Source organism: Dipodomys ordii, unplaced genomic scaffold (assembly GCF_000151885.1).
Source record: "Dipodomys ordii isolate 6190 unplaced genomic scaffold, Dord_2.0 Scaffold12, whole genome shotgun sequence".
Lineage (NCBI taxonomy): Eukaryota > Metazoa > Chordata > Mammalia > Rodentia > Heteromyidae > Dipodomys > Dipodomys ordii.
The window spans coordinates 14,792,534-14,813,013 of record NW_012267228.1 but is presented as its reverse complement, the minus strand read 5'-3'; the positions used below and the strand labels follow the sequence as shown (position 1 = coordinate 14,813,013).

Sequence of the window (20,480 nt, the reverse complement as noted above, 5' to 3'; positions counted from 1 at the left end):
GAGCTCCGCGGGACCCGCCAGCTCCCTCCCGCCCCGCCTCCGCGGACACTGCCCGGGATCCGTCGCCCGGCCGCAGCCGCAGAGCCCTCGGCAACCTCGCCGCCCCGGGATCCCTGGAGAAAGAAAGCCACGGGCCCCCAGGGCCGAAAACCTGTGTGCTCTGCCCTGCCTGGAACACCGCCAGAACCTTGTTTTCGTTTTCATTTGGGGCAGGAGTTGCAGCTCTAAGTTGCAAAGATCAAGACTGGACACAGTCTGTCTGTCTGTCTGTCTGTCTGTCTGTCTATCTATCTATCTTTCCTATACATATATTATATATACATATGTGTCTATCCATAATATATATTAATACAATATGTGTGTATATGGTATCGTATATATAATGGTATTATTAATCCATTTATTCTTTAAAAAGAAGGGCCTGTTACTGTTGCTCTATTATTATACCTTGCCTATTCCATACTAATAAGGGTAGGTAATTTGATACTGACGATTGGAACCCAGGGCCTTAAGAGCTACACCCCTAGGCCAGCAGAGCAATTTCAAAAAGTGCTTACTCGGCTTCTCTTATTTTTGTCGTGCACAGGAAATGCAGCTTTCCTGTTCATGTAAAATACTGTAATCTTTTAAAGGGAATTTTTAAGCAAGCTGGTTTTGCACTGTAAACATACAAAGGAGAAGTTTCTAAAAATAAATTAGCCCATTTGCAAAGACATACAAACCAATCAAATCGGTGTGACAGGGGCTGGAACTCTGGGCCTGGGCGCTGTTCCTGCGCTCTTCAGCTCAAGGCTAGCGCTCTACCACTTGAGCCACAGCAGCACCACTTCCGATTTTCTGGTGGGTTATTGGAGATAAGAGTCTCACGGACTTTCCTGCCCTGGCTGGCTTTGAACAAGGATCCTCAGATCTCAGCTAGGATTACAGGCGTTAGCCACCAGCACCCACTGCAATTTTAAGTCTACATTTTGTGTGGTTATTGAGACAGGAAATAAGATAATGGGATTTTAAGAATATGGCTACATTACTACACAGACATTCTCAACCCTGAATTTCCACCAAAACATCCTTGTTGCAATTTAATTATAACTGTCTTCAAATTGACAGTAACATATACTCAATTGTCTACCATAGGACACTGAATAAACTATGTTGTGTCAGTAAGCTGTTACTGTAACAATTACCTGAGACAATCCACTTAAAGAGAAGAAAAAGTTGAACCAGGTGCTGGTGTCTCCTAGTTATCAGGAGGCTGAGGTCTCAGGATGAAGGTTCAAAGCCAAGCTCAGGCAGGAAAATCTGTGAGAGTCTTATCTCCAAATTAACCACAAAAAAAAAAAAGGCAGAAGTGGAGCTGTTAGCCTTGAGCACAAAAGCTCAAGGGCAGCGCCCAGGACCTGAGTTCAAGCCCCAGGACAGGTGAGTGTGCATGTACCCACATGCATGTATATGCACACATGTGCGCACGCACACACATATACATAAAGAAAACAGAGAGAGAACACACAGAGAGAGACAGAAAGAGACAGAGGAGGGGGAGATGAAGAAATAGAAAAGGTATTTTGGAGATTTCTGGCTACAGCTTGTGATGAAGCAGCTCACCATGATGGGAAATTTATGGTAAGGCAAAACCACTCATCATCCCGTGGTTAAGGAGTCAACAGGGAAGGGGCTGGGGGATCACTGTCCCCTAAAAGACATACCACCAAAGAGCTGAAGACTTCTCACTAGGTCCCACCTCTTCAATTCTACCATCTTCCCATTGTACCAAGGCTGGAGACCAAGCCTGTGATACCAGGGCCTTAGGTGACCTTCCAGAACCAAACCATTGCACATAGCAATTCCACACAATGGAGAACCATGCAGGCTTTAAAAGGAATCAGAGATAGCCTGCACTACATTATAACCACATAAACAAAAAGGAGTTTCCTTCCACCTGGATTGTTGCTGTGCCAATGGTTGGTTGGTGTGTTTAATCAAGAAAGGAAACACACAAGTAAGGTACAAATAAGACATTAGCCCCAACTACTGAACCCTTAAAGATTAATATTTGTACAATCATAATACTGTTCCTCTCTACTTGTATGTTCAAAATTTTTATAATCAGAACTTTTTAATTCTTTATTTAAAAAATGGCCAGGTAGGTGCCAGTGGCTACTGGAGAGGCTGAGATCAGGAAGATCCCAGTTGAAAAAAGCCAGGGCAAAAAACTGCTATATTTTACCTCCAAAATAACAAGTAATAAAGGCAGGGCTGGAGGCAAGCTAAAGTGGTAGACCCAACTGAGCAATGAGTTCAAACCCCAGTAATCTCCCCTTCCAATAAAAAGGCAACAAAAGGATTAACTTTAAAACAGTAAAGTGGAGCATACAATTCCTTTTCTACCAATCCTTGTGATTTTGCTTTGCTGGAAGCCAGGGCCATGCACTCAAGGCAAGTGCTCTACCACTGACCTACATCCCCAATCCCTGAATTCTTTTTAATAGAATAAGGACACACATCATTTGTTACCTAACATCCCTCCTGAATCCTAGGTCACAGCTCCAGTGTCTCACACAGTATCTCTGCAGCAAAATGCATGGGTATGCACCCTGAGTAAAACCATAGACAGCCTCAATTCCATGCAGATCAGGCACTACCATCTAAGTGGACCTGACAGCAAATAGGAAAATATATGGTTTTAAGAAGCATGGACAAAGGGATTATGATCCTGATCCTATGTAAGTGAATTCCCTACAAAGTGCCTGGGACAAGTAAGGTTGTTTGTATTATTGATGTAACCACAGACTTCTGAACATTATTTTCAAAAATCAAGATTGCAATTTTGAATAGACAATTGGCCCAACATACAAACTAAAAAGAATAAGTCTATCTTCTGCACTGCCCATCACTACCAGGAAAAGCAAGAACCTTTGATTTTAAACAGAAAAACTTCTCATTGCCTCTGTATTATTTAAGCCTTAAATATTCAACTTGGCATAGTTGGGCGTGGGACATTCCAGACGGTGATACAGGTAAACTTTATCACAAATGTGGACTGCTGAAGTATTTCAATTTGTTTAAAAGAAAATTGAAGTTTTTTTTAATCCATTCTTTTTTATAAGAAGATCTTGATTTCCTAACAGGCTTTCCTATGTATAAAGGCAAGAGCTTAATGTAATTTAAGGGATCAAAGTTATAGAGCAACTGAGGATGAGAGGATAAGTTATGTTACCCTTTGAACACAGCAGGCGGGGGATGGGAGGGGAAGACACATGATCTACATGGTAATTACCAGTAAAGTAAGTAAATTCTTAGAACTAGGTTTTCCAAAAGCCTAAGTTTATTAGAAAAACTAGGCCTAATTCTAACTCCTAGTAACTCAGAAAATTTGGTTTTGTCTTCATTTTCTTAAAACTATCAATTCCAAAGTTATAGAAGTTATATGACTTTCATATAACAATACTATCATGGGGGGCAGCACACACTTGGACTCTGGTACCCGGGGGCTTGAACTCAGAAACTGGGTACTATCTTTAGCTTTTTTTGCTCAAAGCTGGTTTTCTGCCACCTGAGCCACAGCTTCATTTATGGCTCTTTGGTGGTTAATTGGAGATTAGAGCCTTAGGTACTTTGCTGCTCAGGTTGGCTTTGAACCATAATCCTGGATCTCAGCTTCCTAAGTAACTAGCATTATAGACATGAGCCACCAGATGCCCTGCTAACAATATTCTTCACTCACTGGTATTCACCCTCTAAAATTATGTCAAAATGAAACACATGACTATTTTTTTCTTTTTCGGGTACGGTCGTGGGGTCTGAACTCTGGGCCTGGGCGTTGTCCCTTAGCTCTTCAGCTCAAGGCTAGCGCTCTACCACTTGAGCCACAGCGCTACTTTCGGCTTTTTTGCTTATGTGGTGCTGAGGAATCAAACCCAGGGCCTCATGCATGCAAGGCAAGCGCTCTACCAACTGAGCCACCTTCCCAGCCATGACTGTTATTTTCAAACCTTTATTAAGATCAGATTCGTGCTTATTTACAAGAGCTTTCATTTAGAATTAAAATATCAATCTGTAATTTAAATCATTCTTTTAGCCCTTTACAAAATATATAAAGACTGTATAGGTTAAAACTGAACTATAATAGGAGACATTGAATCAGCTTTTGTGGAAATGTTAACAGCAGAACATATATACAATGCCAACCAAATAGTCAAACAAGATAAAACATTTATGGTCAATTTCTTCTTTTTCTGGTGTATATATTCTGAATACTACGAACCCTATGCTTATTAATAAGCATTCAAATAAAAATGACGAGGGCTCATGAGGTAAAAGCTTTCCTGAACAATCTTTATTTACTTGTCTGCAAAACCTTGTGTTTTCCTACATCAAAAATTATCTATATTTAGAATATTTTAAATCACAATATGAATACATCTGGTACATTCTTCACACTAAACATGGTGCTAAAAATCTTGAAAAAACGGGGCAAAGAAATGGCAGTGTCAGTTTAGCTTCCCAGAAGATTGAAGGGGACTCTTCAATCTGTGCTATTACTCATGCTGCTTTTACTCTTTTATAAAATAATCTAATACTGGGCATGGTAGTCCATGCCTATAGTACTTGTTACTCAGGAGTATGAGCTTGGGAGGGTTATGGTTTTGAAGCCAGCCCAGGCAATGGTCGTACATGACTAGCACCCTACCTACAGTAGGAAGCATAAATAGGAGGACTGCAGTCCAGGCCAGCCTGAGAGGGGGAGGGAGGAAGGGGTGAAACTTTATGACAAATACATCTAGCAGCAAACTATTTTTAACCCATTAAAATGAGTATTACTTTACTACAATATGAATAGAGAAGTTTCCATGACAAGTAGTTAAAACACAGCAATCAATATTGAATACATTTTCTGCCATTTCATTGGAGTTACACAAGAAATTGACTCGTCGTATCTTTTCAATTTAGAAATGTACTGACAGATCTAAGTATACAATAATCAAAATAAAATCTATGTGAACATCAGCTACAAGCTATCATTTGTATATAATGCATATTAAGTAGTAATATGCAACCAACAGGAGGCTTAAGTACCTGTTTGTCATTCCCAAATTAAATTTAAAACACTATAAATTTTAAGTGAAATAATTTCAATGATTTTAATAAGGATTAAAGAAAAATATTTAATATGATAAAACTGATATGTATAGAAAAGAATTTAGACCATCTTTTCTCTGCAACTAGTTTATTTTTAAACTAACAGATGTTTTAAAGGACTATTTTATAATTCCTAAACACCTAGTTTCAAAACTTGATCAGAATTTTGAAATTTAAGTTTCCTATATTTTATAACTCTAACATTTCTTATTGCTATTAGTCTTAGTCTTTCCCCTGAATATTTTTTGAAAAAACTGACAAACTCATACTGCTTTCAAACCACTAAAATGTAGGGAATTAATTTTATGAATGTGACTTTTTTGGTATTTCTTAGTGCTATAAATCAGAGTGCCAAGGACAGAAATTCTGTCTGGAATACAAAAAGAACAAAAACAAGGGCTGGGAAGGTGGCTCAGTGATAGAGCGCTTGCCTTGCATGCATGAGCCCCTGGGTCCGATTCCTCAGCACCACATAAGCAGGGGAAAAAAAAGCTAGAAGTGGCACTGTGGCTCAAGTGGTAGAGTGCTAGCCTTGAGCTGAAGAGCTGAGGGACAGTGCCCAGGCTCAGAGTTCAAGCCCCATGACTGGACCCCCCCCCCAAAAAAAAAAAAGAACAAAAACAAGATCACTTGAATTACTCTGAAAAGCTCTCCAACAAGCTTACTTGTGGCTGTATACTGGATTACAAATGTTTTAAATTGGGCTGGGAAGGTGGCTCAGTGGTAGAGCACTTGCCTTGCATGCATGAGGCCCTGGGTTTAATTTCTCAGCACCACATAAGCAAAAAGAAAAATGCCAGAAGTGGCGCTGTGGCTCAAGTGGTAGAGCGCTAGCCTTGAGCTGAAATGCTGAGGGACAGCGCCTAGGCCCAGAGTTCTGGACCCACGACCGGACCCAAAAACAACAACAACAAAAATGTTTTAAATTTAACTAAAAATTCAAGATTTTGAAAGTAGAGTAAAATCCCACCTTATCAATAGAAGGTATGTTCCCAGATACCCAGTGAAACCATATAGAGGACCAAGATGCTCATGTTCCACAGAAACTTCCTCCTTTTTTCACTTAATGGAAGTGCTGCCTTCCTTCCCCTCTGCATCTCTGCTTTGGGGCCATGTAGTAAAGGGTTCCTAGATACAGTTCTGCAGTGCTGTGAGGCCACTAAGTGACTAACCCAAGGGTGTACGAATGAGTTTAAATTTAGGATTCCCAAATATTTTTGTATTGTAGTTCCTGTGGGTTGATACCACAGAGAAGGAGGAACTACAATAAACGCGTATTAAAATATTTTGCAGGTGTAAAATTCAACCCAGGTAACTTTTGAACAAAATTGCATTTGGGAAAGGATATAACTATTTTCTAAAGCCATTTCACACTCTTTTTAAAAATATTATTAGTTTAAAGCTTCAAGAAAAAAAATGAGAAATTACACAAGCTGTAAAATCTCAGATTTAAATTAATTCCAACAATTTTTCTATTTTGTGGTATATATTCCATTGTAGAAAAACAATTCATTATTAATGTGCCAAGAATATGGCTTTATAAAATGTATAAAGTAGTTTAAAGAATTATATTAATAATTTTATTAGTTTTGGTTCAGTTTATAATGAGTGAATAATGCTTTCTCAAAATTACTTAAATGTTACTGATGGCATTACAAATTATCTTAATTTTCCATTATCCAATTATGTCTAGGTAATTTTGAGCATGTGTAGCTTTCTTTGGCACCAAAAGATACCAAACTTAGTTCACATTTAATTATGGAACCTGGATGATGTAAAAATCTCAAAAAAAAATTTTTTTTTAACTTTTCACTCTTTAAACTTCAGATGGTATCAGTGTAACTTCAGCTTTTAAAGGAAAAAAAAAATCTTTAAATTTAATAACCACAGGTAAAGCAACTTTACTTGATCACTTAAAAAATATTTTTATCAGATATATTGAAGATTTGTGTAAAGAGTTCAAAGTTTTAATATGTTAATATTACTTTTAAACATTCTCAATATATACAATAAACATGTATAAATTATAGATACAACTAATAATATATGTACAATTATGTATGAACACCACTCTCTTCCCCTAGACATAGTGATTAGTGGGTAAAGTAACAAGTCTCTGTGCTATTCAAGGCAAAAAAAAAAAAATTGAATGCCTTAAAAAATAAATCTTTAAAGAATAGTTTTAAAAATAATGTTCAAATATTGCACAAAATAATTTAACTGCAAATATAACTACATACTGTAAAACAGGTATAAAAAATTTGCTCTCTCCAGTAAATCCTATTTTCTAATTCTATAAAAGAATTTATTGGAAGTTTGCATTTAGATATTAGATGCTAACATTCAGCTTGATAGGAATTCAATTTTCAGAAGTTAACTGAGTCTTTGTCTTAAAAGTTCATCTATTTGAGTTTTATACATATTTTTCACATCTTCAAGATCTAACCGAAGTTCTTCTGCTTCTTCTGCTTTTTCTCCATACATCTGCAGAATAGTGTTGTATCTTTGATCCAAATCCTAAAAAACATATTTGCTTATGGTTTGAAAAATATCTATACAAAACATTGTTAGTTCACAAACAAGTCAATAGGAAATACCTCATAATTTAACTGAAAGTATATGGCCATCTCTTGGTTGGAAAAAAGAGCAAAAAAAGAAATATTTAAAAAGGTAGGTGGCTGTAATCCTAACCCCATCTCTTCATGTATAATTCTCCTCGTCTATGACTCAATCTCTCCTAGCCTGTTAATTTAAGCACACTTGATGAAATTTTCTTTGTAATTCACTGGTTTAACTACTATCTGGCATTTAGCTCACAGAATAAGTCAAAAGAACATATATATTCACATGTTGCTGAGCAATGCTGCCTAACATTCACATATGGTAACTGTGAAGAAACATTCAACATAAAACCAAAATCCTGGGGCTGGGGAAGGTGGCTCAGTGGTAGAGTGCTTGCCTCGCATGTATGAGGCCCTGGGTTCGATTCCTCAGCACCACATAAGCAGAAAAAAGCCGGAAGTGGCGCTGTGGCTCAAGTGGTAGAGTGCTAGCCTTGAGCGGAAGAGCTGAGGGACAGTGCCCAGGCCCAGCATTCAGACCCCACGACCGGACCCAAAAAAAAAAAAAAATCCTATAAAAGGTATAGGAGAGTAAATATTTACTATATACAAACCTTGGCCAAATAAAGCCTAGTTCTTTTCCTACACTGGGACCAAACAATTTTATGAAAATACCTTAAATGTATAATGACACAATCAAAAATCTTTAAAGTTCCTTACTAAATGATATTGTCTTTAATGTACAAAAAAAGTCACTAACATATACATATGTATTTTATATACACAAAAAAATCTGTGATTTACTATAACTGGGTAAAAATACATTAGACTCATACTTAAGGTAAGAATACTTACTCTTAACTGAGTACGAAGTTTGGGTATCTCCTTTACTTTCTCCTCAAGTTCATCATTTTGGTTTGTTAATTTAACTAACTCTTCAGCCATTATTGCTTGAGTTTTTTCTAGATTACCAATTTCCATCTGAAAAACAAAATAGTTAAAACGTTTCTTATTGAATAGCTAATGTAAAAATACTTATAGGCTCTGGTGGCACATGCCTGTAATCCTAGCTACTCAGGAGGCTGAGATCTGAGGATGGCAGAAAAGTCCGATTAACCACAGAAGTGGCACTGTGGCTCAAGTGATAGAGCACTTGCCTTGAGCTGAAGAGCTCAGGGACAGGTCCCAGGCCCAGAGTTCAAGACCTATGACCAAAAAAAAAAAAAAAGAAAGAAAGAAAGAAAGAAATAGGAATGTCAACATATAACCCCACCTAGCTCTTTTTTTTGGGGGGGTCCAGTTGTGGGGCCTGAACTCTGGGCCTGGGCTTCTCCTTTGTGTCCTTCCATATGCAGTTACAGTTCCAACTCCTTCACCTTGACTCATTCCTCGATGAGGGAATTAGAACTTACCTAGGTATTTTAACAGGGAAGAATAAAGTGGCGCTGTAGCTCAAGTGGTAGAGAGCTTGCCTTGAGCTGAAGAGCTGAGGGACAGCGCCCAGAGTTCAAGCCCCATGACCGACAAAAAAAAAAAAAGAGCTCACTCAAGTTCCTTTTGTTCTGAGGGGAAAAGCTGTCTGAGAGAAAGAGGCATTCTCTGCTTCTAAATGGGGAGGCTTACTCCAATCTAGCTTTTTTTTTTTTTTTTAATTTTGTGCCAGTCTGGGACTTTTAACTCGGCCTGGACAGTCTCTTAGTGTTCTTACTCAAGGCCAGCGTGCTATCACTTGAGCCACAGCTCCACTTCCAGCTTTTTGGTGGTTAACTGGAGGTCAGTCTCACAGCCTTTCCTGTCTGGGCTGGCTTCGAACAGGCTTCCTTGCCACCTGTGCCCAGCAAGTCCAGCATCCCTTATGAGAATAGATAACATTGACTTATTCTGACAACTGACAGGCTTAACTGGTTCTAAGTTTTCTATCATTTCATCTTATTTTTCAGAATTCAGGTGGAAATGAAGGGTGTTACTTATTGAATTCCAGTATTTCATTCATTTCTATAGCACACTTAACTTTTCAGTACCTGTAAATGGGTAATTTCTCCTTCTCGTAGCTTCAGCTGAGACTGTAGACTTTCAATAATGCTCGATCCTGCTGCTCCCATCCTCACAGCATCATAAAGGTTGCTTCCACTTGCTGATGTAGCCATTGGTCCAAATGAATGATCATGAGACTCATCCTATGTTAAAGAAAGCTCAGTTAGCCAGTTATCATAGATTGTGTTCCATTATCAGGATCAAATAAAATGTCTTCATGGTGGCCAATGTGCCAATTGCATATTCCCCACACTATAATTCAGTTATAAACTACATGCATGAAAAAAATCAAACACTACCTGAGACAGAGAAGATGTTTGTAGCCCTGCCATATCAACTCCACTTATTGAACTTGAGCGTGACATGGTGGGAGTGCTGGAAACTGAAAATAGTTTTGGTTCCTTAGGGAGCAAAAAATAAAGTCCGTCAGATGGAAAACAAGAACTTTCCAGCTTTAATGAAAACAAAGACTGATTTCACTTTCCTTACAAAATGTATGGTGTCTAATCAAAGTCAGAAATCTTCCAAGTATAAAGAATAGTAATTAAAAGCATACTAGAACTTGTTTATATTACAATTGTTTATATTATAATTGAGCAGATTTTTTTTTTTGGTCCGGTTGTGGGGCCTGAACTCTGGGCCTGGGCGCTGTCCCTCAGCTTTTCGGTTCAGGGTAGCGCTCTACCACTTGAGCCACAGTGCCACTTCTGGTTTTTTTGTTTTTTTTTGTTTATGTGGTGCTGAGGAATCCAACCCAGGGCCTCATGCATGCAAGGCAAGCGCTCTACCATTGAGCCACCTTCCCAGTTCAATTGAGCAGATTTTTAATGGAATGAGAATGTTTTTGTTGAAATAAGTGTAGAAATTACTTCATATTATGTATCACCAATTAAGCTTTTTTCTTTGAAATAAAATTGACCATAAAATTTACAAACCATAATTTTTTGCTTATCTATTTTAGTGTATTAAAAGTTCCAAATAAATTCAAAAGGCAATCCCATTTATACACATTTATTTTTAATGTGTTATGCTAATTCCTAGTATATTTTAATCATTTAAAGTAGAAATTCATTTATATCTTTTATTAACCAGCAACAAAGTAAAAAATCCAGATCTACTGTAAAGGTGCCTATGGGCCAATTATTTCATTAGTTCAGTGAGAAATCACATAAATTATTCAAAAAAAGACTTAAGACTTTCCATATTGCAAAACTGAGAAACCTCAGACTTCTTTGTATATACTCAAACAATCAATGTTCATTACAACAGCTCCAAAATGGCTACATCAAAACAAAACAAAGAAAATTTGATACCTTCTCTTTCAATGCTTCCTGAGTGAAAATAGCTTTCTTCCTTTCTTGTTCAACTTTCAGTTTTTCCATTTCTAACTGACTATTCAACAGCGTCTAGTAGAGAGAGACAGTTAGATCATCTGTCACACTAATTCACAGCATTACAATAAATCTACTGCAAAGTTTGAAGAATAAAGTATAAATGTATTTTTTATACTGCCAAAGACCAAGTTCCAAAAGTCATGGCATCACCCATTTCATTTGTCCTCCTTGGCTCGCTACCATCCCCATCCATTCTCTACAATATGCCCTGAGGGAGCGAACACTAAGAGAAATACCTTTTCTCTCCTTGTCTCTTCAAGTGTTCTTACATATTCATCTTTTAGGTTTTCTAATTCAACCTGGTACCTAGTAAACCAGAGGGAATTAAACAAAACAAAAAAGATGATAGCACAGACTATTAAAACTCACTACTTTTTAAACTCCAGTTACATATTTAGTAGTCATTTCTACTACCAGAGTTCAAAATATCAGTGATTTTCCAACTAAATCTCCCATATTACTTGTGTTCCATTCAGAAGTTATACAAGTCCATCTATTTTTGTGCATTTTATTGATGACCTAAGATTTTAAAGAGACTTTAAAAAGTAATTTTAAATACCACCATCCATAATGCTCCAATTTTACAGGAGTTTAATAAAATGTTTATAAATTTCATTCTTTATAAATCATTTTTATTTGATAACTTTGTGTGTGTGTATGCGTGTGCGCGTGCACACACACATGCATGCACATAGGGCTTCTTTCTCTCTCTGTTTTTTCTACTCAGTTTGGTACACTACCATTTTATGACCCCAGTTTCATCTTTTTGCTGCTTAATTGAAGGTGAGAATCTTGAGGATTTGTCTGTCCAGCCTGATTTTGATTGAGATCCTCAGATCTCAGTCTCCTGAGTAATTTATAGGATTATAGACATAAGCCACAGACATCTAGTTTGACTACATTTTTTTGGGGGGTCCGGTCATGGGCCTGAACTCTGGGCCTGGGTGCTGTCCCTCAGCTCTTCAGCTCAAGGCTAGCACTCTACCACTTGAGCCATAGTGCCACTTTCGGCTTTTTTTTTTTTTTTTCTGGTTATGTGGTACTGAGGAATCAAACCCAGGGCCTCATGCATGCAAGGCAAGCGCTCTACCACTGAGCCACCTTCCCAGCCCCTTGACTACATTTTTAAAAGTAAAATTTCCTCAGAAATCAAAGGTAAGAAAACAGACAAGTTACAACTTTAATATAAATTGTCATATTTTACAGTTTGAGTTTTCAAAACACCCAAACGTTTATTTAGAAAGACTGGAACATTGTTATAAATAACTCTTGTAACATAAACTAATTTCTGTGTGCGGTCTCTAAACCACTAGGTGGTGTTACGGATAAACTCCTTTAAAAGCTACATTAAAGGTATGAATCTTTTACCTGGAAAAACACAAATACACACAAAACCACACTATTTTAAGACCTTCCATGAAATGCAATGGATTCCAGCTCCTCCTTATCATCTTGTCACTAATATGCTTGACTTTTCACCAAGAAAAGCCAGTGACATATTTGTAAAATGTACTTTTATATGTCATTGAATCTCCCCCCCCCCCCCCCGAACAAAAAAAAAAAACAAAAAACACACACACAAAAACATGCTCACCGATTATTTTCATCCTCTAGTTTTCTTAGCTTACTTTTCTCTGATTGCAGTTGGGCTTGAAATCGACTGTTTTCCTGTCTTAAGAGTGCATTCTGTGATTCCACTGCAGACATCTGAATTTTGTTGGCAAGGAGTTCTTCTGTAGCTGCACGCTCTTTTTCAACTGCTGCTGCCAACAAGGTCTGGGATTCACCTAATGATAAGACAGGAAGAAAAACCACATATGCAGAGACCAAGATACCAAGCTGATTCTGGCTTCAAGTAGTCATGCTTAACAATTACTTTTTATATAAGGTAAGACTGCCTATGGAGAAAAATGACCCAATCTTTGTATCTGTTTGATCATTCTTTTCCCAAAGTATTTTACTTTGAAATGTAGTCATGCAATAAAAGTGTAATGAATCAACAAATGGTCCTTGAGCCATAGAACAGCTGTAGGCAATAACAAAATAGATTCTCAACCTAGACATCACCTTAAGAAAATTAGCTCAAGATTGTTTATAGGCTTAAAAGACATAAACCCCTAACATTTTTAGAAAAAGAATTAGATAATCAGGATAAGGGGTTGGCAAAGACTACATAGATCTGACAATAAAAATACAAGTCACAGAAAGGAAAAAAAATCAACAGTATGGATTCCTCTAAAACTTCTTAAGCTTTTGCTCTATGGTATGTGGATGAAAGGACAAGCTAGAGACTGGGAGAAATGTACATGCACAGGACTAGCACCTACAGTCGTAAAGAACTAAAAATACAAATAATCCAGTTAGAAAATAGAAAAAGACAGACACCTCATAATGATATTAAGTATATATGGAAAACAGTCACATGGAATGATTTTCAACATCATGTGCCATTAGGAAAATGCAAAATGAAGCTACAATGGGATATAACTACATTTCTAAATGACCAAAAGAAAAGTAGGGATAGCATAAAATGCTAACAAAGACGTGAAGGGCATGGAGAGCTCTCACACATAAAGCACTATGGAAATAAGTAGTTGTTTTCAGTAAAAACTGAACATACAACTACCACAAACAGGCTTGTAGCTAAATCGCTGACCTTTCCAGAAACATGTATCCCCACACTAAACCTGTATAAGAATGGTCACAGCAGCTTTACCTATCATACCCAAAAGCTGGACTTCATCAAGAGAATACCCAAACAAACTGGGGTGCATATATTCCATGGATTAACTCAGAAATAAAAAGACTGAACTGATGGAATACTGATAAGTTACATGAACCTTCAGAAAATTATACTGAGTGAACAAAGCCAATTCAAAATGTCATATAAGGTGAAATTTTTATATTAATGTAATATTTTGAAATGACAATATTTTACAAATAAAGGACAGATTAGTAGTTTCTAGGGAAATGGGACAGGAAAAGTAGGGTTGGAAGGGTTGCAGGTATGTTTATAAAAGAGCAATGTGAAGGAACCTTGTGGAATTGGGACTGTTCAGCATGCTGAGGACTACAGTGGATTATGAACCTAAACAAGCAGTGAAATTCCATAGCACATGGACACATGACCATAAAAGATGATGTTAAGTGAAATGAACCTCAAGATAGGGACACAAGTGGTTTTTTCTTTCTTGCTATTGTTTTTAATGTATTTAAAATGTACTATGTAATTTTTTTTTGTTTCTTTGTATGTTCCTCCCCCCACGGTATAACTCCTGTTTTCAATGTATTTGATGTTGTGCCCTGCATCTTGTATATATACTTTTCTAATTTGGGGAGGGAAGGGAAAAAACAAAATGCTTAAATAGGGATACAGGTTGACCCATTGTAACAATGAGATGTACAAGACACCATGTTGAAAACAAACTTTACAACTTGGGGGGTGGAGAGGGAAGGGTTGGGGAGGTGGGGAGGGAAAAGATGGTAGGGGAAAAACAAAGGAGGTAACAATGCTCGATAGGATATGTACTCATTACCTTACTCATGTAACTATAACCCCTCTGTACAGTATTTTTACAATAAAAACCATTAAAATTGCATAGCACACACACATACACAAGAAAAAAACTAGAAAATTCTAAAATAAATAAATAACCAATGCCAATATGTGGTTATGATATTAAATTTCAAAATGTTAACATTTGGGCAAATTGGCCGAAGTATGCAAGGGACCTATCCGTATTATTTCTTGTAACTTGTATTTGAATCTTTAATCCTCTCAAAACAAAATTTCAATGAAGGCAAAAGAAGCAGCAGCTAAGGTTCTAAGACTTAACCACAGCAACAACTTTCATACTCTTCCACAACCACAATAGACCTAGTAAAACTTCTTTTACAGTACTATTTTATTCAACACTATTACCTATGCTCCTTTTAAGGGAGTTTTATTCTGTTTTCTTTGTGCCTTGCCTATGTTCTTTCTAGCACACAAGCCCAAGTGTGTGGAGATTCCACTCTTCAACCCACAAAAGCATTAGCTTCTAGCTTTAATTCACTGCTAACTAAATATTCACTTTCAGAGGTTAGAAGTATAGCTCAGTGCTTACGTAACAGGTATGAATTTGAGTCCCACCACCACAAAAAAAGTGTCAATTTCAGATGTTATACTTCATACCACATTGGTCTCAAAAAACTGTATAAATAGTACATCTAAAATTTATACCTATAAATTTAAAAACATATAAAGATCAAGTTCAGTATTTATTTTGTAAGTAAATGAATCATGTTCTGGGCCAAACCTTACAAGGAATTCTGGAAACAAACAAACAAAAAGTATACAAAGGAGCTCTTAACATTAAAATAGTCTGGAAGAGCCTAATATCATATTTCCTGAGCTTCCCTCTCACAAATTCAACTGCCTTAAAAGCATCCAATGTTCATGACATGCTATTTGAATGCCACAAGTCTAATTCACTTCTCCTGATTCACAAAGAATAGCTCAGAAAACGTCTGAAGTAGGTAACTTGTCCCACACTGACTGGATGATTCAAAACCAAACAAAGCATCAAGTCCCCCTCTCTCAACCCCACTCAGGCCTGCTCTAATTACAATGCCACACAACCTCTCAAATTACAGGTAGTTTTAGGTAAAGGCACATGATGAATTTTTCAGATTCTGAAATATCAAGTATATTCATATACTGCCTCTCAGTGATTAAGGGGAAATGACTTGGAAAAATAATTTTCTTTTTATTAAGAGCAAAGGCAACCTGGAACATGTCTATGAAGAAGCAGAATATGGAATCTTAGGATTGAACAGTATATCTCTTCTATGATCTAATCTTGATCCTCCTCAGATCTACATATGCTATGAAATTCTACCACTGACACCTCCTTCACTAGTGAAGACAAATTGAAACAGGTGACATGTAACAACAGATAAGGAAAAACTAGAGTATAGATGCCTGCAAAAATTAAAAAATAACAGGTAGTATTTTAGCCAGGGTCTGATACATGGTATAAAGGAAAAACAAAAATGGCCTGAAAAGGTCACAATTAAGACATTAAAAAATACACATGAAAAAGGGGAAGAGGTAAAAATCTATCTGTGAGACATTAAATATAATCATGAAACCAAGTGAATTCTAGTTCCTACCATTATCCCTATTCCACAAACAAGATGAAAGGGCTTCTGCAACAAGCATAAAATACTAAAGCAGTTACCAAGCCTATCAGAAAGATTCTTCTCCACTTTCTCCCATGATGATGTCTGGGACCCTAAGGTAGCTTGCAAATTTTCTATTTGCCGAAGCAATGGCCTTGTTGTTGAAGAAACACTTTGACTCAGTTCTTGGTTTCGATTCTCTGCTTCCTGGAGTCTCTGAATGAAGGAATTATGAAGTTATTACCTCTGATATCAAGAAAAATGCTAAAAGCATTAGCAAACGTTAACTTTATTAGAAATTTCTAGGAAAAAAAATTTCTGTAAGAGATATTTCCTTTATTATATTTTACATATTATATTTATATTATTTTTTATTCAACCCTTTAGTTTAGACACCTGTCAGCACTCGGGACATTAAAGCAGGAAGACAGCAAGTTCAAGGCCAGCCTCATTACATCATAAAACCTTGCTCCAAAACAAACAAACAACAACAAAAAAAATGTTGCAGTGTCTTTCCAAAATACTTCTAAGATAGTAATTGGTTATCTAAGCTAAAAAAAAGTGCAAATTACTCAGTAGTTAGCTCTTCGTCCAAATACGTATTTATAAAAACAGAAAGATTAACGTAAGTTGTATTTCCTCTTCCTTTTCTTATGCATGGTCTCTGACTAAAAAAAATATAACATAAGCAAAGAAACCAAGTACTGAGTATCTGCCTCACTGTATCCAAACCTGGATAACCTATTACAAATCAAAAACAACACCAAAGTAGCTGTGAAAATCACTCAGAAGCAGGAAAAGGGCTCAGTTTTGATTCCCAACACCAACTACTCCCCCACCAAAAAAAAAAAAAAAGCAACAAATATACAGTAAACCTATTGTTTAAAAAAAAAATCACTCTTCCTTTCAAACAAACTTGAGAACGTTCTTGAACATCTTTATGTAGTTCACATAAAGCCACAAAAATATAGCAACTGGTGACTCTGTCAGCAATCCTTTCCATTTCCATGAAACTATCCCTGTGAGTCTTCTTTTTTTTCCTAAGAAAATGTGTACTTTTAACTCGTGTTTAGGCAGCTGTTAGCAATACCTGCTGAAGCTCACTGATCTCGTGGCGTAAATAGTCCTCTTTTCTAGCAGCTGCTTGCTCTGCCCGCTGCAGTGCCAGTCTCAGGTCCCCCACCTGTAGGAAGAGAAAAAGTACACCATCATAATGGTGCATATATGTCAAGGGTGCACCATCGGTAATTTTCTGCTAACTACACAGCTGTGTTGCCATATATACTAATTTATATTATCCAATGAGTTTTTATTAACACACATCCTATTTAAGCAATTCCAAAACTGAAGTATAGTCAATATTTGCTTAGAATGCTAGCACTCTACCACCACTTGAGCCACAGCTCCACTTTTGTTTTTTTTTTTAATTGGTTAATGGGAGATAAGGAACTCATGGGCCTTTCTGCCTGGGGTGGCTCAGAGTCTTTAGAGCTCAGCTTCCTGAGTAGTTGGGATTATAAACATGAGCCACCAGCATCCAGCCTCATCTACTTCTAATGAGAATGTAAAATGATACAATTACTACTAAAAATGTGGCAGATCTGCAAAAAGTCAAACTTGACATTACCACATGACCTAAGGATATACATATCTAGAAGAACATAAAATGCATGTTCACATAAAAATGTGTACATGAGGACTGGGAAGGTAGCTCAGTGGTAGAGCGCTTGCCTTGCATGCATGAGGCCCTGGGTTCGATTCCTCAGCGCCACATAAGCAAAAAAGAAAAAAAGCCGGAAATGGCACTGTGCTCAAGTGGTAGAGCACGAACCTTGAGCTGAAGAGCTGAGGGACAGTGCCCAGGCCCAGGGTCAGGCCTCACAACCGGACCACCCCCTCCAAAAAAAAAAAAAAGAAAAAAATGTGTACATGAATATTTATAGCAGTGTTACCATGCTATTACCAGGGCTTGAACTCAGGACCTCACTCACACTTGGTATTTTCATTCATGGCTGGTAATCTACAACACAAGCCACACTTCTAGTCTAGATTTTTACTGGTTAACTGAAGACAGTCTCTCTCGGACTTTTCTGCCTGTGGCTTCAAACTGCAATCCTCAGACCTCAGCCTCCCGAGTAGATACAGGTATGAGCCATGGGTACCTGGCTCATAGCACCTTAATGCAAATAGCATAAACAACTCAAATCTCTAATAACTGACAAAACAAATTTTGTTTTCCTCCCTTCACCTGAGGTTCATAAACTGCTACAATGCTATGTATGAGTAAAATTTATTCTCTTGAAATTACATACAATAATTATGTGTATAGGATGCTCAGTTTCCAGGGTTTTTAATTTTTTAGTAGGGATACAATAGAACACAGGACCTTGAGCATAGGAAGCAGGAAGGTCTACTATTGAGCTATAAGCATCCATAACATTCTTAAGTATGAAATACACAAAAATAACCGCTCAATACTTCCACAATGCACACATCATTTTAACAGCTATTTTTTAATTGTACATAAAACTTAATTTTACACAATCCAGCTCTTTATTCTGCAATACTAGGGTTTAAACTCTAGGTCCTGTGCTTGCTGGACCAGCACTCTACCATCCAGGAAGATAATAACAAAAATCTGATACTTCTATCACTACATAAGGATCAATGCCAACTAGTTAAGCAATTATTTAATGTAGAGGAATATAAATATATACAAGATAGCTTTAATCATCCGGCTTTTACCTGAATTGCCAATGTTTCTTGTTGCTGACGGGCTTCCTCTTGAACCTTATCTAGGGCTGCAGAAAGTTCTTCTTTAGCTTTCATTTCACGGCTCAGAGCAGCTTCCTGTGCCTCACTATCCTTTGCAGCATTGGCTTTGTGAAGATCAGTAAGTTCTCTTAAAAATTCAGATTGATAACTTTTATTTAAAGCAATATACAGGAAACTACATATACAAGTGTACCGCTTTAAAAAAAAACACTACCATAAAGATTCTGCTGAACTCACTTAAAAGTAATCACCCCCTCACTACTGACAAGTTCATAAACGTTGCTAAGGATAACATAGTACAAAAGGGCTCCTTCGACACCCTACTCTGATCACTGATTCTAAACTGGCTGCACACATTATCATTTTCTTACTTGTATGCACTATCCAGGGCAGCCTGAATACTGCGGTTCTTTTCTTCAAGTTCATCCATGTCTATTTGAAGTCGGCCAAGATCTTTCTCTTGGCGTTCTACCACAGAATTTAGTTTCTTAATATTTTCTCTATGTTGTTTCTCAACTTCTTCTTTGCCATCAAGGACCTATTTTTTAAAAACAGACAAAAGTATTTTTCAACCTATAACACCATGGTAGATTGTATTTCAGGAATCTCAACAAGTATTGTAATACAGAAAAAAAATCTAACCATTGCCAAGTGCCAGTGGCTCATGCCTGTAATCCTAGCTACTCAGGAGGCTGAGATCTGAGGATCAAAAGCCAGCCTGGGCAGGAATGTCCCTGAGATTCTTATCACCAATTAACCACCAGAAAACCAGAAGTAGCACTGTGGCTCAAGTGGCAGAATGCTCGTCTTGAGGTAAAAAGCTCAGGGACAGCGCCCAGGTCCAGAGTTCAAAGCATCACGATATATTAAGAAAAAAAAAAAAAAAGTAAAAATAGGCCAGGCAGGGCTGGGATGGTGGCTCAGTGATAGAGTGCTTGCCTTGCATGCATGAGGCCCTGGGTTCAATTCCTCAGCACCAAATAAGCAGAAAAAGCCGGAAGTGGTGCTGTGCCTCAATTAGTAGAGTGCTAGCCTTGAGCTAAAGAGCTGAGGGACAGTGCCCAGGTCCAGAGTTCAGGCCCCCCAACAGACCAAAAAAACCCAAAAAACAATAGACCAGGCACCAGTAGCTCATGCCTGTAATTCTAACTACTCAAGAGGCAGAGATCTGAGGATCTCTGAGATCAGAGATCAAAGCCAGCCCAGGCAACAAAGTCCACGGAACTCTTTATCACCAATAAACTATTCAAAAAAGCCAGAAGTAGTACAGCGCTACCTTGAGCAAAAGGAGCTCAGGGGGCTGGGAAGATGGCTCAGTGGTAGAGCACGTGCCTTGCACACATGAGGCCCTGGGTTCGATTCCTTAGCACCACATAAGCAAAAAGAAAAAAGCCGGAAGTGGTGCTGTGGCTCAAGT

General features: G+C 37.6%; 2 protein-coding genes across 2 annotated transcripts in view; both read right to left on the bottom strand.

Annotated features, from left to right (window-relative positions):
- Positions 1-608, bottom strand: part of Eogt (EGF domain-specific O-linked N-acetylglucosamine (GlcNAc) transferase) — a 34,187-nt gene extending 33,579 nt beyond the window's left edge. The window contains exons 1-2 of the mRNA XM_013010364.1: positions 558-608; positions 38-113 (exon numbers count right to left, since the gene is read on the bottom strand). Coding sequence (XP_012865818.1) covers positions 38-113; positions 558-608 — 127 coding nt within the window. The remainder of the gene's footprint in view (positions 1-37; positions 114-557) is intronic.
- Positions 609-6,037: 5,429 nt separating this feature from the next.
- Tmf1 (TATA element modulatory factor 1) overlaps positions 6,038-20,480 on the bottom strand; it is a 29,122-nt gene continuing 14,679 nt past the window's right edge. Inside the window, exons 6-16 of the mRNA XM_013010363.1 lie at positions 19,435-19,601; positions 19,034-19,190; positions 17,379-17,471; positions 16,348-16,504; positions 12,720-12,912; positions 11,362-11,431; positions 11,045-11,137; positions 10,031-10,132; positions 9,719-9,874; positions 8,553-8,678; positions 6,038-7,653 (exon numbers count right to left, since the gene is read on the bottom strand). Coding sequence (XP_012865817.1) covers positions 7,510-7,653; positions 8,553-8,678; positions 9,719-9,874; positions 10,031-10,132; positions 11,045-11,137; positions 11,362-11,431; positions 12,720-12,912; positions 16,348-16,504; positions 17,379-17,471; positions 19,034-19,190; positions 19,435-19,601 — 1,458 coding nt within the window. The 3' untranslated portion in view covers positions 6,038-7,509. The remainder of the gene's footprint in view (positions 7,654-8,552; positions 8,679-9,718; positions 9,875-10,030; positions 10,133-11,044; positions 11,138-11,361; positions 11,432-12,719; positions 12,913-16,347; positions 16,505-17,378; positions 17,472-19,033; positions 19,191-19,434; positions 19,602-20,480) is intronic.